At 39.5% G+C, this 16,827-nt stretch overlaps 1 protein-coding gene across 6 annotated transcripts in view; it reads right to left on the bottom strand.

Annotated features, from left to right (window-relative positions):
- The window catches only part of LOC139746697 (guanine nucleotide exchange factor DBS-like), a 542,611-nt gene that overhangs the window by 121,738 nt on the left and 404,046 nt on the right, over positions 1-16,827 (bottom strand). For all 6 annotated transcript variants that reach the window (XM_071658145.1, XM_071658146.1, XM_071658147.1 and 3 more), the window contains exons 6-7: positions 13,989-14,102; positions 11,432-11,548 (exon numbers count right to left, since the gene is read on the bottom strand). In XM_071658145.1, the coding sequence (XP_071514246.1) occupies positions 11,432-11,548; positions 13,989-14,102 (231 nt within the window). The remainder of the gene's footprint in view (positions 1-11,431; positions 11,549-13,988; positions 14,103-16,827) is intronic.

Below are 16,827 nucleotides of genomic sequence, written 5' to 3'. Positions count from 1 at the left end.
AATGCCATCTCAGTTATCAACTCTAACTCCAGTACCACGAGAAATATCACTGAATGTTCTATTATTCAATACACAAAGAATTTTCACCTTAATATTAGTGAAGGTCTATGCAAATTGGATAGCTTGATTGTTGATAAAATTTGTAAGCAATTCCCCTTCTTGTCCACATAATAAGTTTACGATACGCTTGTTGTCTGTCTTGGACAATCACTTGTTTACCAAATGGCGTCCTAGCTATGTCTCTTTGTTGTATATCAACTGACTCATATTTCTTTCTTGTATCTTCCCTGATGATGTGATTATTACACAAAAGTGCGCTTGGGAACTCATCGTGTTTCATTTTCCCCGTGGACTCACAGGAATATACTTGATCACACGCAAAATTGTGATCCTTTCCAACATATATACACATGTACATATTCATACTTGCTTCCCTTCATCCATTCCTGGCACTTCCCTGCCTCAAAGGAAACAGCATCACTATCCCCTGCTTCAGTGAGGTAGCACCAGGAATACAGACAAAAAAGGCCACATTCATTCACACTCAGTCTTTAGCTGTCATGTGTAATGCACCGAAACCACAGTTCCCTATCTACATCAACGCCCCACAGACCTTTCTATGGTTTACCCCAGATGCTTCACATGCCCTGGTTCAGTCCATTGACAGCATGTCGACTTTGGTATACCACATCATTCCAATTCACTATATTCCTTGCATGCCTTTCATTCTCCCGTATGTTCAGGCCCCAATCGCTCAAAATCTTTTTCACTCCATCCTTCCACCTCTAATTTGGTCACCCACTTCTCCTTGTTCCCTCCACCTCTGACACATATATCCTCTTTGTCAATCTTTCCTAACTCATTTTCTCCAAAAGTCCAAACCATTTCAACACACCCTCTTCTGCTCTCTCAACCACACTTTTTATTACAACACATCTCTCTTACCCTTTCATTACTTACTCGATCAAGCCACCTCACACCACATATTATCCTCAAACATTTCATTTCTAATGCATCCACCCTCCTCCGTACAAAATTATTCATAGCCCATGCCTCACAACCATATGACATTGTTAGAACTACTATTCCTTCAAACATACACATTTTTGCTTTACAAGATAATGTTCTCTCCCTACACACATTCTTTATTGCACCTAGAATCTTCGCTCCCTCCCCCACCCTGTGACTCACTTCCATGGTTCCATCCAATGCTAAGTCCACTCCCAGATTCTAAAGAACTTCACTTCCTCCAATTTTTCTCCATTCAAACTTACCTCCCAATTAACGTCCCTCAACCCTATTGAACCTAATAACCTTGCTCTTATTCACATTTACTCTCAACTTTCTCCTTTTACTCACTTTACCAAACTCAGTCACCAACCTCTGCAGTTTCGCACTCGAATCAGCCACCATATTTGCCATTTCCCGCATTTGCGAGGTAGCTTTAAGATAAGAGGACTGAGCCTTTTAGGGAATATATTCACTTGGCCCCCTTTTCTGTTCCTTTTTTGGGGGGGAAAAGTAAAAAACAAAAAATGAGAGGGGAGTATTTCCAGCCCTACTGTTCCCTTGCCTTTTAGTCGCCTTCTACGACACACAGGGAATACATGGGAAATATTCTTTCTCCCCTATCCCCAGGGATAACTGGCAGGTCAGTGGTGGGCTATTGCAATGTTCATTTCTTTCTAGACAATGTAAAACATTAAAACTCTTTATCTCCTCATGTCTTTTGTGACAATTATGACCAGCACCCTTTGAAAAGCAGATCTTTCCCTGTTCCAAAACATTTTCTCTCTTTGAGCCTTTTTGTTTTTCAATGAAGGCCTAGTTGCAACGTATTTACCTATTTCTATTGCACATTTCACGTATTTCAAATTCTAGAAGATGGAACAGAAAAAGGAGCCAAGAGGGGAATCTTAATCCTCCTTGAAGGCTCAAGCTGGGTACCTAAATGTGTGTGGATGTAACAAAGATGAGAAGAGAGGAGATGTAGGCAGCATGTTTAAGTAAAGAAACCTGGATGCTATGGCTCTGGGTGAAACAAAGTTCAAGGGTAAGGGGGAATAATGGTTTGTAAATATATCAGAAGTAAAGTCAGGAGTTGGTGAGAAGACAAGAGATAAGGAGGGAGTTGCATTACTCCTGAAGCAAGACTTGTAAGAGTGTGTGAAAGAATGTAAGGAAGTACATTCAAGACTGAAGTGGGTAAAAATGAAAGTGGATGATGGGAGATGGGTGATTACTAGTGCTTAGGCACCTGGCTATGAGAAAAAAGATCATGAGGATAGTGTTTTGGGAACAGCTGAGTGAGTGTGTAAGTAGTTTTGATGCAAGAGACTGGGTATTACTGATGGGTGATTTGAGAGCGAAGGTGAAAGGTATGGCAGTTGAAATTATAATTGGGGGGCATGAGGTATTCAGTATTATGAATGGAAATAGTGAACAGCCTGTGGAGTTGTGTGCTGAAAAAGGACTGGAGATTGGGTGGATATAATGAACAGCCTGTGGAGTTGTGTGCTGAAAATGGACTGGTGATTGGGTGGAAATAGTGAACAGCCTGAGGAGTTGTGTGCTGAAAAAGGACTAGTGACTGGGAATAGCAGGTTTAAAAAGAGTGACATACACAAGAATATGTATGTGAGTAGGAGAGATGGTCAGCAGGCATTAGTAGATTACATATCAATTGACAAGGGTGTACAAGAGAGACTTTCGGATGCAAATGTGCTGAGGGGGGTTGCTGGGGGGTTGTCTGATCATTATCTTGTGGAGGCAAGAGTGAAGATTTTAAGAGGTCTTGGGAGAAGAAATAATATTGGTGAGATAAGAGTGGTGGAAGTAAGTGAGTACAGAAAAGAAATTTGTGTTATGAAATATGAGAGATTGAGTGCCTAATGGTAAAAGGTGAGAGAAAATTAAGCAAGGGGAGTGAGTGAGGAATGGGAGGTATATAAGAAAGCAGTGCTCACATGTTCAAGGAGATGCATGTGGCATGCAAAAGGTGGGAGGTGGGTAGATTAGAAAAGGTAGTGAGTAATGGGATGAGGAAGTACAGTTGCTAGTGAAAAAGGAAAGGAAAGCATGTGGATGGTACTTACAGGGAAGCAGTGCAAATGACTGGGAGATGTATTAGAGAAGAGACAGGAGATCAGGAGGATGGTGAAGGGGTTGAAAAAAAGGGCAAATGAGAGTTGAGGTGAGCAATTATTAGGAAACCTTAGGAAGAATTAGATGTTTTGGAAGAAGGTTTAAATCAGCAAAAAACAAGAAAACAAAAAGAATCATCAGTGAAGGGATCAAAAGGGGAAGTGGTAACAGGTAGCAATGAAGTGAGGAAGACAAAAAGTGAGTATTTTGAAGGACTGCTGAATATAGTTTTTAACGGGGTGGCAGATGTATGGTGTTTGAGATGGGGTGGTATGTGAAATGAAAGAGTCATGGTGAGTGATTTGATTAAGAAAGAAGGGGTGGTGAAAGCCTTACACGAGATGATATGTGGCAAGGCAGCTGGAGTGGATGGAACTGTTCTTGAATTCATTAAGAAAAGCAGTGACTGTGTTGCTGATAAATCAGTTAGGATTTTCAAGGTATGTATGGATCATGGTGGGGTGCCTCACCAGAAAGTTCTGCAGGCTGTGTTTATAGAACACCATGTAAAATTGTGATATCTTTTATGTTGGGAAGACTGGTGAGGATCTTTCTCTTAGACTTAAGCAACAAAAATAAAGTACAAGAAAAGGACAAGAATCGAATGCCTTGTTCAATCATGTTAAAATCATGATCATTGTATTGATTAGGGTAATGCCATCTCTGTTATCAACTCTAACTGCTTTACCATTAAAAATATCCTTGACTCTTCTGTCATTAAATACACAAAAAATTGTAACAATATCAGTGAAGGTCTACACAAATTGGAGAGCTTTAGTGTTGATAAAATTTGTAGACAGCTCCCTTTCTTGTCTACGTAATAAATTTTATGATACGCATGTTGCCAGACTTGAAAGCACCCGATTTCCATTCGGGTAGTGATTGTTTAACAAATGACATCCTAGCTACATCTCTTCCTTGTTTATCAAAAAACTGTTATATTTCCCTTTCTAGTATCTCCTGTGATGATGTGATCATTTAGCTCCATTTCTAAGAGAAGGATGAGAAGAAAAGAGCCAAGCAGGGAGTGTTCATCCTCTTCCAGAATGGCATGTCCAAATGTGTGTGGATGTAACCAATATGATATGAAAGGAGAGATAGGCAGTAAGTTTGAGGAAAGAAACCTGGATGCTCTGGCTCTGAATGGAATAAACCTCAAAGGTAAAGGAGAAGAATGGTTTGTTGGGGTAAAGCTAGGGGTTGAGAAAACAAGATCTACGAAAGGGGCAGCATCACACCTGAAACAGGAGTTGTGGGAGTCTGTGGTAGTGTAAGGAGGTAAATTCTACACTGATCTGCATAAAAATGAACAAGGAGGGTAAGACAGGGGTAATCATTTGTGCTTATGCACCCAGCCATGAAAAGAAGGATCATGACAGGCAAGTGTTTCAAGAGCAATTGAGTGAGTGTGTCAGCAGTTTTGATGTAACAGACAGGATATTAGAGATAGATGATTTGTATGCGAAGGTAAGTAATGTGGCAGTTGAGGTTATAATTATGGTGCATGGGGTATTCATATTATGAATGGAAATGGTTAACAGCTTGTCAAGTTTTGTGCTGAAAAAGGGCTGGTGATTGGTAATACTCGGTTTACAAAGGACATGCACAAGTATACGTAAGTGAGAGGGAGAGGTGGTCAGGGGGCATTATAGGATTACACATCAACTAAAAAGCATGTACAAGAGAGGCTTTTGGATGTAAATGTGCTGAAAGGAGCAGCTGGTGGGATGTCTGATCACTATCTTGAGGAGGTGAGCACAAAGATTTGTAGATCTTCGCAGAAAAGAGGAAAGAAGGACAGTGAGAAGAAAGTGGTGAGAGTAAGTGAGCCTGAAAAAGACACTTGCGTCAAGAAATACCAGGAGCGATTGAGTAAATGAAACAAGGAGAGTGGGTGAGAAATGGGGGGCTTTTAGGGAAGCAGTGCTGGCATGTGTGAGAGATGCATGTGGCATGTGAAAGGTGGGAGATGGGCAATCAGAAAGGTTAGTGAGTAGTGAGATGAAGTAAAGTTGACAGTGAAAGAAAAAGAGAGTCATTTGGATGATGGACAGGTAAGGAGTGCAAATGACTGGGGAATGTTCATGAAAAAAAAAACAGGAGGTCAAGAGGAAGGTGCAGGGGTTAAAAAGAGAGTTGGGGGTGAGAGAATACAAGTAAACTTTAGGGAGTATGAGATGTTTTGGTAGGAGGTTAATAATGTGAGAGGAACAAGAGAAGAAATAGGAACATCGGTAATGGGAGGCAAATGGGGAAGTGGTAAAAGGTAGTAACGAAATAAGAAGATGGAGTGAGTATTATGAAGAACTGTCGAATGTGTTTGATGACAGGGTGGCAGATGTAGGGTGTTTGGATCAAGGAGGTATTCAAAGTGAGAGTCATGGAGAGTGTTATGGTGAAGATAGAAGAGGTGGTGAAAGCCTTATGGATGAAGAAATGTGGCAAGGCAGCTGGAGTGGATGTTATTGCAGTTGAATTTATTAAGGAAGGGGTTGCCTGTGTTGATGATTGGTAGGTAAGGCTTTTCAGGGTATGTATGGATCATGGTGAAGTGCCTGAGGATTGGTGGAATGCATGTATTAGTGCCACTGCATAAAGGCAAAAGTTCAAACCACAGAGGTATAAGTTTGTTGTGTGTACCTAGTAAGTTGTACGGGATGGAATGAGGTGAAAGCATGTATAAAGCATCAGACTGGGGAGGAGCAGTGTAGTTTCAGAAGTGGTAAAGGATGTTTCGATCAGGTGTTTGCTTGTAAGAATGGGTGAGAAATACTTAGAAAAACAGATGGATTTGTATGTGGTATTTATGGCTTCAGAGAAATCGTATGATAGGGTTGATAGAGATGCCTTAAGATCTTAAAGTGTGGGAGGAAAGCTGACAGAAGCAGTGATAAGTGTTTATCATGGGTGTACGACATGTGTACAAGTAGGAAGAGAGGACAGTGAATGGTTCCAGGTAAAAGTTGTTTGCAGCAGGTTTGCGCAATGTCACCATGGTTGTTCAATTTGTTTATGGATAGGGAAATGAGAGAGGTAAATGCGAAAGTCCTGGAGAGAAGGGTAAGTTTGCATGAGATGAGAGGGCCTGGAAAGTGAGTCAGTTGTTTGCTGATACAGCAGTAGTAGCAGATTTGAGTGAGAAATTGCAGAAGTTGGTGACTGAGTTTGGAAGAGTGCATGTAAGGAGGAAGTTCAGAGCAAGTGTGAATAAAAGCAAGGTTATCAGGCTTAGCAGGGTTTGAATGGAGAAAAGTTGGAGGAGGTACAGTGTTTTAGATACCTGGGAGTGGACATGGCAGCGAATGGATTCATTAAAGTGGAAGTGAGTCATGGGGTGGGGGAGGGGGTGATGATCCTGAAAAATCTGAAGAATGTGTGGAAAGTGAGCATGCTATCTGGGAGGGCAAAAATTGGTATGTTTAAAGGTATAGTATTCCTAATAATATTTCATGAATGTGATGCATGAGCTAAAGGTAAGGCTGTGCAGAGGAGAGTGGATATCTTGCAAGTGAAATGTTTGAGGTCAATATGTGGTGTGAGGTAGTTTAAGTTTTTTCTAGCTGAGACAGCATGGGCAGCTGAAGCCCTATTCAAGGCCAACCCAATAACACTACATGCACATAATACCCAAGCCTGAACCAGATACCCATTTTATCGACCGACTCCTAGTGGTGGATGAACAGCTGGGTTGACCATGGACTGACTGCCGAAGCCAGGATTCAAACCTATGTGCTCACCTCTGGGCGGCCCGTGAATGCATCATGGTCAAGAATGCTAACCACTACACCATGGGAGGCTATGAAAGGATATGAGAGAGGTGTGGTATTAAAAGGTGTGCTGAAATGGGTTGGACATATGGAGATATGAAAGGAAAGGTTGACAAGGATTATATATGCATCAGAAGTGAAGGGAACAAGAAGAACTGGGAGACCAAATTGGAGATGGAAGGAATCAGTTTAAAAATCTTGAGTGATCAGGGCCTGAACATGCAGCAGGAGTGATAAAGGCATACACGGGAGGGAGTGAACTGGAATGATGCAGCATACTAGGGTCAATGTGCTGCCAACAGACTGAGCCAGGGCATGTGAAGCATCCAGGGTAAACCATGGAGAGGTCTGTGGAGCCTAGTTGTGGAGAAGAAGCTGTTGTTTCAGTGCATTATATATGGGAGGCAGGGAATGGATGTGAACAAATGCAGCCTTTCTTCATCTGTTCCTGGCGCCGACTCATTAATGTGGAAAATGGTGATTAAGCATGAAAAAATAGAGATGTTTCCAGAATCTGCTAGCATGAGGCTTCACTATTAGTGAAAAGTAACCTCGGCTAGGCTGCATCATTCCTAGTATAGTCTCATCAAAGAACTCACTCTAAGAGCAATCTTATGTTTTCCTGCAGCTGGAAGTAGTGCAGCCTTGAGATACAGGGAACTTTAGAAAGGTTGTGGGTAAAACCAGGATTCTTCCATAATTGATCCTGGAGAAGTTATAAATAAAATAAGTTGGTGATTGTGTTTGGGAAAGTGTGCGAGAAGGTAGCTGGGAGTACATGTGAATGAAAGCAAGGTTATTAGGTTTAGAAGGGCAGAGGGACAGGTTAGCTGTGGGTGTGAATTTGAATGGAGAAAATTTGTAGAAAGGGAACTGTTTCAGATCCCTGGGGATAGATTTTTGACAGTGAATGGAACCAGGGAAGAGGAAGCGAGTCCTAGGGTGGATGAGAAGGCAAAGGTTCTGGAAGCACTGAGGGATGTTCAGAAAGAGAGGTCATTTTATGTCAAAACAGTTTTACGTCATGACTCATAGAGTGGAAGAAAGCACAAGAGGTCCAGCATACCATACTGTTTATCTACATCAATCACAATGCATGGTCAGACAAGTACAATGTGAACACCACAATATTTGCACTCATAGATAACTAAAGATGCATATTCTTATGTATGTTTACAATAGGAAGCACCTGTTCATCAATCACAGAATTTTATGACCTATGGAAAACCACGTGGTGTACAGTAATATCAATCAATATACAGTAATGCACACTTTTATGAAAATTTTGTGCAGTGGTTGTGTAACAATTTCAAATAATCTGGCATAACATTCATAGGGCACTGAGGTTACAATGAATGGAAACAAACTATGTAGGTATGACCTACCATAATTACAACAGTTTTCAAGTAATTCACATACTGATAATATCTTTGTAATGCATCTATTAATGAGAAAAATGGGTTGGGGAAGAGTACGGATCATTCACAATTAGAACCAAGTCAAAACAAGTCCAGAGGGAGAAATAAGTTCATTTATCATTCACTAACCTTATGAATAACATAACACTAAGCATCAGATTATTGAGGGGGGAAAAATTTGATTGTTGCAACTGTTTTGGGTTTTTATCTGTATAAAAAGTGGAGAGGGCCATTGTTTTGTGTTTTCATCTGCATGGGGAAAAAATTAAATGCTGCCATAGTTTTGGTTTTCCAGTTAACTGAGTCAAGGATAAATGGGAGTTCACCGTATCTTGCTAGAATTGGATGCCATAACTGCAGGATGCAAAAAAACATCCAAAAATAAATTAAGACAAAGTGATAAATGTTATTCCTTATAGTGGGAGGAATTTAAATGAAACTTACTTAAGAAAAATATGCATAATGTTGCGAAGCACTGTTGTTATAAACTAATGTGGTAGTGTAAACATTCAACAAACATCAAGAGTTGCTGACAAGAGCCAAATAAATCTTTTGGATATCAGTTTTTGCAATATGCAGTTTCACTGAGAGAGATGAGAAAATTCTGAATACAAAGTGATCTCCAGTTAAGGTAATGCTGGTTAATAAAGTTTATTCTGTTGCTGACTTGTCATGACATAAGCCATAAGCCAATACAACAAAAGGATAAAACAGTTGCCTTCTTATAGCAGACAACATTCTGGTACAATGTACCAACTTTTGAAAAGATGAAATGGTATTTATAGCTAACACATAAGATTAACAAGTTGCAAACTTTTTATCAATACTATTATATATTCTCACGATGATTTTGATTTCAAAAAGTTTCTGTCAAAATGATACATGATCATATATCAGTCCTGAAAGTTAGCCAGCAATTAATTTTCAAAGTAAAATATAATCAGATGAAAAGCATACTGCATAAATTTTCATCATGCTAGTTTCTAAATGATCCAGAAAAATGAGAGCAACAACAAATGCATTGCATGTGGAGGAAAGATTTTAACACCTGGCCCTAACTTTCTTTTTATGTAGTCCTGTGGTGGTGGAGAATTTTGGTAGCAGATGTTAGGTAAAGAGCTGGAATTATTCCATAGAGAAAAGAAATCTAGTATACAACCCCCAGATGCCAGCCACCTGCTATCCTCACAATAATTTTTAGTGTGTGAATAACCAGATGTGTTTTACCTGTACAATATTTTCTATACTGTACTAATCCACATCTCTCTAATTTAACAAAAGGACTAATCCACATCTCTCTAATTTAACAAAAGGTTTGTTGATTTATTAACTCATATTCAATTAACATAAAAAACTGAACATATGTTCTAAAAGGAACAGAATCTTCAGAATATTTTGGTATTACTTGCATATCTATCTACTTGGGTGACATACATGAGTTATGAACAAACCAAGTTCATGAGCAACAACACTTTCATAGGCTCACCATCATTGCTTTGGTTAATCATAACAATGCACATATATAAATGTTCAAGTTCAAAGCAGTGAAGAGTAAATACTTCAGAGTTATCAATACAATTTCAAAATTATGACTTTTGGGCTCCCAGCCAGTGAAAAATAAAGTCCTAAAAATATTTTGAGCCTCATTAATCAACATGTTTGATACTGGAAACTGATAAATACTGACTGGCTGCACAAAAATCATTTTTGCCCTCAGAAAGATTTAATGATTCAATAATCATGACATGCTTTAAGAAAATGTAAGACGTGATTTTGAAGAACTCGAAAAGAAACATACTTTTTCAAATAAATGAAAACCCCTCATAAAAATATGCTGAATCAAGCTTTCCTAAGAGTTATAATGAGTCACATTAATACATCTAACAAAGCAGACTAAGACCACAGCCGAGCCCTTTTAAGCCTAAAGATAAAATATGTCGCACACAAATGAATCATCTCTATCATTATCCTGACAATTTGAGCTCAAAACAACTTTGGATAGCACCAAAATTATTCAATCTATGCACAGTGCAATGAACTTATACTTGCAGTGCATCTCTCTACCACCTCTAGTGTATATTTACTGATGTATTTGATCCTTCAAATGGTTTTACCTTCTGATGGTGTGAAACTCCCTTTAGCATAAATATTCTTAATGTAGAGATAGTGCAACTTCATGAAAAACCAAGATGATTATAAGTCAGCCAAACTCTAAAGATGATCTGAAATCACAAAACTTGCTATGCACACCACTAACAAAGTTACTTACATAGCTCAACTATCAAAATGAAACTAATCCACGGTGACTGGAAGGAAAGAGCAAAACTACAAAAATATCTTACCATTCTCATGAGCCACTTTCAATGAGTTTTGTTACCACATAGATGATAACAGTCAACCAAAGCAAACTGAACAAATAAGTGCAACATTCAATCAGAATCATACTTGCTTTTCATTGTACACAATAATTCTAAAAAATTACTCCAAAACATCAAATTGGATATGGTACAATGAAGAAAGAAGATTTGTCTCAGTAGCTGCCAAAATATGCAACATACTAAGCAATGCAGGATGTGACATTTGGATTCAAATATCTGTAAAATTCTGTATAGGACCTATACAGTACAAAATAATTATAAGTAATCAACTGAGAATACTTAACATTAGGATAAAAATAGAAATATTAGTGCATCATCGTTTTCTGAACTGTACCAATGAACTGACCTCAAAATTAAAAAGTAAATAAAAAAAATTAAAAATCTGACTGCTTCTGGAAATGAATTAAATATTTCACATTAAACCAATATAACTTGAGTCAAAACGAAAAAAATCAAATTAATTTCAGCATCACAGAAGCAAAAATTAATTGCAAAAAGAATGAAAAATACTATGAATTTCAATAAAAGGACAGGGTAAAACACTGATGAGGTGCATCTTGGATATACAGTGTGCAACATAAATATCAGTGTTTCAAGAAACAGAAGTGCTTTAAGTCAACACCTTAAAAAGCCTACTTCGTCTTCCAACAATTAAGTTTAGTGCTATTCTGACAACAAAAGGAAAACTACAAATAATGCAAGAATTCAAATGTCAGCAGCTTACCACTCTCTGCTCTATCCATTCATCATGATTGTAGGGAATACAGCCATCCAAGTCCTCTGTCAGCTGGTTCCTGTCTATATATTCATGTAAGTCAGCAACACAGTTACACACAACCACCTGCAGAAGATGAGACCCCATAATAAGCATGAGTTTTTAACCAAGTAAGGATTGTTGTCAAGCTATGACATTAAGCACTGGTCAACAAAATGCACAATTACTGTATATCACTGAAACTAATGTTCCTTGAATGAATGTCATAAGACTTGTTACTGGTGACAGTAAAGTCAAATTTATGAAAATCTTAAATTCAGCAGTCAAAACATGCAAGAGAAATTACTCCTTGAAATATACCAGGTCCATGAATTAACCTAAGGAAAGAAAATACATACACATACAAAATTGTATTCACATTATGTCATCTATCCCCATCACAAATTTCACCTCTTATCATGAAGTAAAGAAAGCCTGTTATGTTCCTATGAATCTTGCAAGAACTTTATTCAAAAACATTAAAATAGCTAAGGTGGTCATTTTGACAGGCAGCTCTTTTTGTTTACCCATTGTGTGCATAGGTACAACTGTAGATGACCATAACATTATGACTTCTTCTAAAAAGATACAAAATGGTACACTACTAGTTATGAGTGCATCTGAGACAAGATCTTTATACCTAAAATGGCTGATGAGGTTGAATTCTCCTTTTATTTATTTATTAATTTTGCTTTGTCACTGTCTCCTCCGTTAGCGAAGTAACGCAAGGAAACAGATGAAAGAATGGCCCAACCCGCCCACAGACACATGTATATGCATACACGTCCACACATGCAAATATACATACCTATACATCTCAACATATACATATATATACACACACAGACATATACATATATACACGTACATAATTCATAATGTCTGCCCTTATTCATTCCTGTCGGCACCCAGCCACACATGAAATAAAAAACCCCTCCCCCCTCATGTGTGCAAGGTAGCCTTTGGCCACATTCGTTCACACTCAGTCTCTAGCCGTCATGTAATAATGCACCGAAACCACAGCTCCCTTTCCACATCCAGGCCCCACACAACTTTCCATGGTTTACCCCAGACGCTTCACATGCCCTGGTTCAATCCATTGACAGCACGTCAACCCCGATATACCACATCATTCCAATTCACTCTATTCCTTGCATGGCTTTCACCCTCCTGCATGTTCAGGCCCCGATCACTCAAAATCTTTTTCACTCCATCTTTCCACCTCCAATTTAGTCTCCCACTTCTCGTTCCCTCCACCTCTGACACATATATCCTTTAGTCAATCTTTCCTCACTCATTCTCTCCATGTGACCAAACCACTTCAAAACACCCTCTTCTGCTCTCTCAACAATACTCTTTCTATTACCACACATCTCTCTTACCCTATTATTACTTACTCGATCAAACCACCTCACACCACATATTCTCCTTATCTATTATTGTCGACAAAGATGATGGAAATGAGAGTGTGAAGTTTTACAGCTTAAACAAGTAGGATACTGACGTTCTGGATCACATATCATGACTGTGCTCCATAAAAGCATGGTCTTCCAGCCAAAGTGAAGTACCAAGCAAGAGTATCACTTAACTGGACTTCAATCTGCAGTTCACTAAAGAACCCTGGGAAAAGCACTCAAACCATACCAGGACATCCAGAATCATTGTAGTGATGGCTCTAAGTGAAGACAATGGCACTAATGAAGACAATGACAGTACCCCAGTGAAATGAAAGTGATGTCACTGCCTAGTTTTTATGCACAAAGAAAATAACACACTGGACACATGGCAATAAAGAAAACAAGGACAGTACCCCAGTGAAGTCATAGTGATGTCAGCAAAGTTTTATGCACAAGGAAAATAAGACATTGGAAATCTGTCTTGTATGAAAAAAATATTACCTGGCAGTGCACTTATAAAGTTGTAAAACAATGTACCTATGTCACTTGCATCAACCACTGAGCATGGTAGGTAAGGTTTTAAAACAATGTACCTATGTCACTTGCACCAACCACCGAACATGGTAGTAATTTCTCCAAAATATCAGTGTTTTGTCAAGAATTATAAAAGTTTTTTGCTAAGAGCTTCATATTTGTTTTTGGGATTACGTTATTCTTTCTTTGTTGAATACAAACTGTTGCATGGAAAATTTCTTAATAAAAGTAATTCAGTAAATAGTGGTATGGAAATTTCAAAATGTCTTCACAGAGAAGTTTTTATAGAGACTGTTTTCTCTAAGCAACTGTCAAAATGACCACAACAGCTAATCTACGAGAATAAGGGTTACCTGTCAGCCAAATGTTCAGGGAATCTACCGTACAAAAAAATGCTGGAGAGCCTGATGTTACCATAAACCTCATGGAATTTTGATTCACCTTAGTTCTACTGATGGTTTGCTCATTCATATGGATCACACAAATATAAAAGACTAACTTGTCAAAATCATGGGTACCTAAGCTTATCATATCATCAATCATGCCAAAGGAGTTCCCACACATCTTAAGGAAGTTTGAATGGCCACTAGTCTTACTCTGAACTTAAATTCATCCCTGAAGATCTTGTTGGAAACCTCTGATATGGCTTTCTGGAAAAATCCAGCTGGTCTCAGGACATATGCAACTGTGATGAGCCCGGGAAAGAAACCCTGCAAAGAAATCATCAATGATCAAGAGAGGTTACAAAGAAACAATGATGGATGTTGCTCCAGAGAGCACAAGTAAAATTCATGAAACAAAAGTAACTTATATGTAACTGTATACTGAAGGCAAGCAAGTATGAATATGTGCAAGTGTACATATGCAATGTCTGCATATGTGTATGTATAAGTACTTATATGTTATGTTATATCCTATTTATTATACTTTGTCGCTGTCTCCTGTGTTAGCGAGGTAGTGCAAGGAAACAGATGAAACAATGGCCCAACCCACCCACATACGCATGTATATACATAAACGCACATGCATGCACATATATATACCTATACATTTCAACGTATACATACATATACATACACATATGGATACATATGGATGGGGTTGTTAGGGAGGTGAATGCAAGAGTTTTGGAAAGAGGGGCAAGTATGAAGTCTGTTGTGGATGAGAGAGCTTGGGAAGCGGAAGTGAATCATATGGTGGGGGAGGAAGCGAAAATCCTGGGAGCCTTGAAGAATGTGTGGAAGTCGAGAACATTATCTTGGAAAGCAAAAATGGGTATGTTTGAAGGAATAGTGGTTCCAACAATGTTGTATGGTTGCAAGGCGTGGGCTATGGATAGAGTTGTGCACAGGAGGGTGGATGTGCTGGAAATGTGATGTTTGAGGACATTGTGTGGTGTGAGGTGGTTTGATCGAGTAAGTAATGTAAGGGTAAGAGAGATGTGTGGAAATAAAAAGAGCATGGTTGAGAGAGCAGAAGAGGGTGTTTTGAAATGGTTTGGGCACATGGAGAGAATGAGTGAGGAAAGATTGACCAAGAGGATATATGTGTCGGAGGTGGAGGGAACGAGAAGTGGGAGACCAAATTGGAGGTGGAAAGATGGAGTGAGAAAGATTTTGAGTGATCGGGGCCTGAACATGCAGGAAGGTGAAAGGCGGGCAAGGAATAGAGTGAAGTTGATCGATGTGGTATACCGGGGTTGACGTGCTGTCAGTGGATTGAATCAGGGCATGTGAAGCGTCTGGGGTAAACCATGGAAAGTTGTGTGGGGCCTGGATGTGGAAAGGGAGCTGTGGTTTCGGGCATTATTGCATGACAGCTGGAGACTGAATGTGAACGAATGGGGTCTTTGCTATCTTTTCCTAGCGCTACCTCGCACACATGAGGGGGGAGGGGGATGGTATTCCATGTGTGGCGAGGTGGCGATGGGAATGAATAAAGGCAGACAGTGTGAATTGTGTGTATGGGTATATATGTATGTGTCTGTGTGTGTATATATATGTGTACATTGAGATGTATAGGTATGTATATTTGCGTGAGTGGACGTGTGTGTATATACATGTGTATGGGGGTGGGTTGGGCCATTTCTTTCTTCTGTTTCCTTGCGCTACCTCGCAAATACGGGAGACAGCGACAAAGCAAAATAAAATATACATAAAATACATACACAGACTTATACTTATACACACACATGTACATAATCATATTTGCTGCCTTCATCTATTCCCATCGCCACCCTGCTACACATGAAATGCCACCCCTCTCCCCCCACGCACGCGCAAAGTAGCGCTATGAAAAGACAACAAAGGCCACATTCATGCACACTCAGTCTCTAGCCGTCAGGTGTAATGCACTGAAACCACAGCTCTCTTTCCACATCCTGGCCCCAAAACACTTTCCATGGTTTACCCCAGACGCTTCACATGCCCTGGTTCAGTCCATTGACAGCACGGTGACCTCAATATACCACATCATTCCAATTCACTCTATTCCTTGCACGCCTTTCACTCTCCCGTATGTTTAGGCCCCAATTGCTCAAGATCTTTTTCACTATCCTTCCACCTCCAATTTAGTCTCCCACTAATACTGGTTCCCTCCCTCTGAAACATATATCCTCTTTGTAAATCTTTCCTCACTCATTCTCTCCATGTGACCAAACTATTTCAATACACACTCTCCTGCTCTCTCAACCACACTCATTTCATTACCACACATCTCTCTTACCCTTTCATTACTTACTTGATCAAACCACCTCACACCACACACTGTCCTCAAACAATTAATTTCTAACACATCCACCCTCCTCCGCACAACCCTATCTACAGCCCATGCCTCGCAACCATATTACATTTTTGGAACCAATATTCCTTCAAACATACCCATTTTTGCTCTCCGAGATAACGTTCTCACCTTCCACACATTCTTCAAGACTCCCAGGACTTTCGCCCCCTCCCCACCGTGCGACTCACTTCTGCTTCCATGGTTCCATTTGCTGCAATAATCCACTCCCAGATATCTAAAACATTTCACTTCCTCCAGTTTTTCTCTTTTCAAACTTACCTCCAAATTAACTTGTCCCTCAACCCTACTGAACCTAATAACTTTGCTCTAATTCACAGTTACTCTCAGCTTTCTTTTTTCCTCACACTTTACTTAACTCAGTCACCAACTTCCGCAGTTTCTCACCAGAATCAGCCACCAGCACTGTATCATCAGAAAACAACAACTGACTCACTTCCCAAGCCCTCTCATCCACAACAGACTGCATACTTAACCTTCTCTCCAAAACTCTTGCATTCACCTCCCTAACAACCCCATCCATAAACGAATTAAACAACCATGGAGACATCACACACCCCTGCCACATACCGACATTCACTAAGAACCAATGACTTTCCTCTCTTCCTACACGTACACATGCCTCACATCCTTGAT

This window comes from Panulirus ornatus, chromosome 66 (assembly GCF_036320965.1).
Source record: "Panulirus ornatus isolate Po-2019 chromosome 66, ASM3632096v1, whole genome shotgun sequence".
Lineage (NCBI taxonomy): Eukaryota > Metazoa > Arthropoda > Malacostraca > Decapoda > Palinuridae > Panulirus > Panulirus ornatus.
This window is presented reverse-complemented; position numbering and strand designations above follow the sequence as displayed.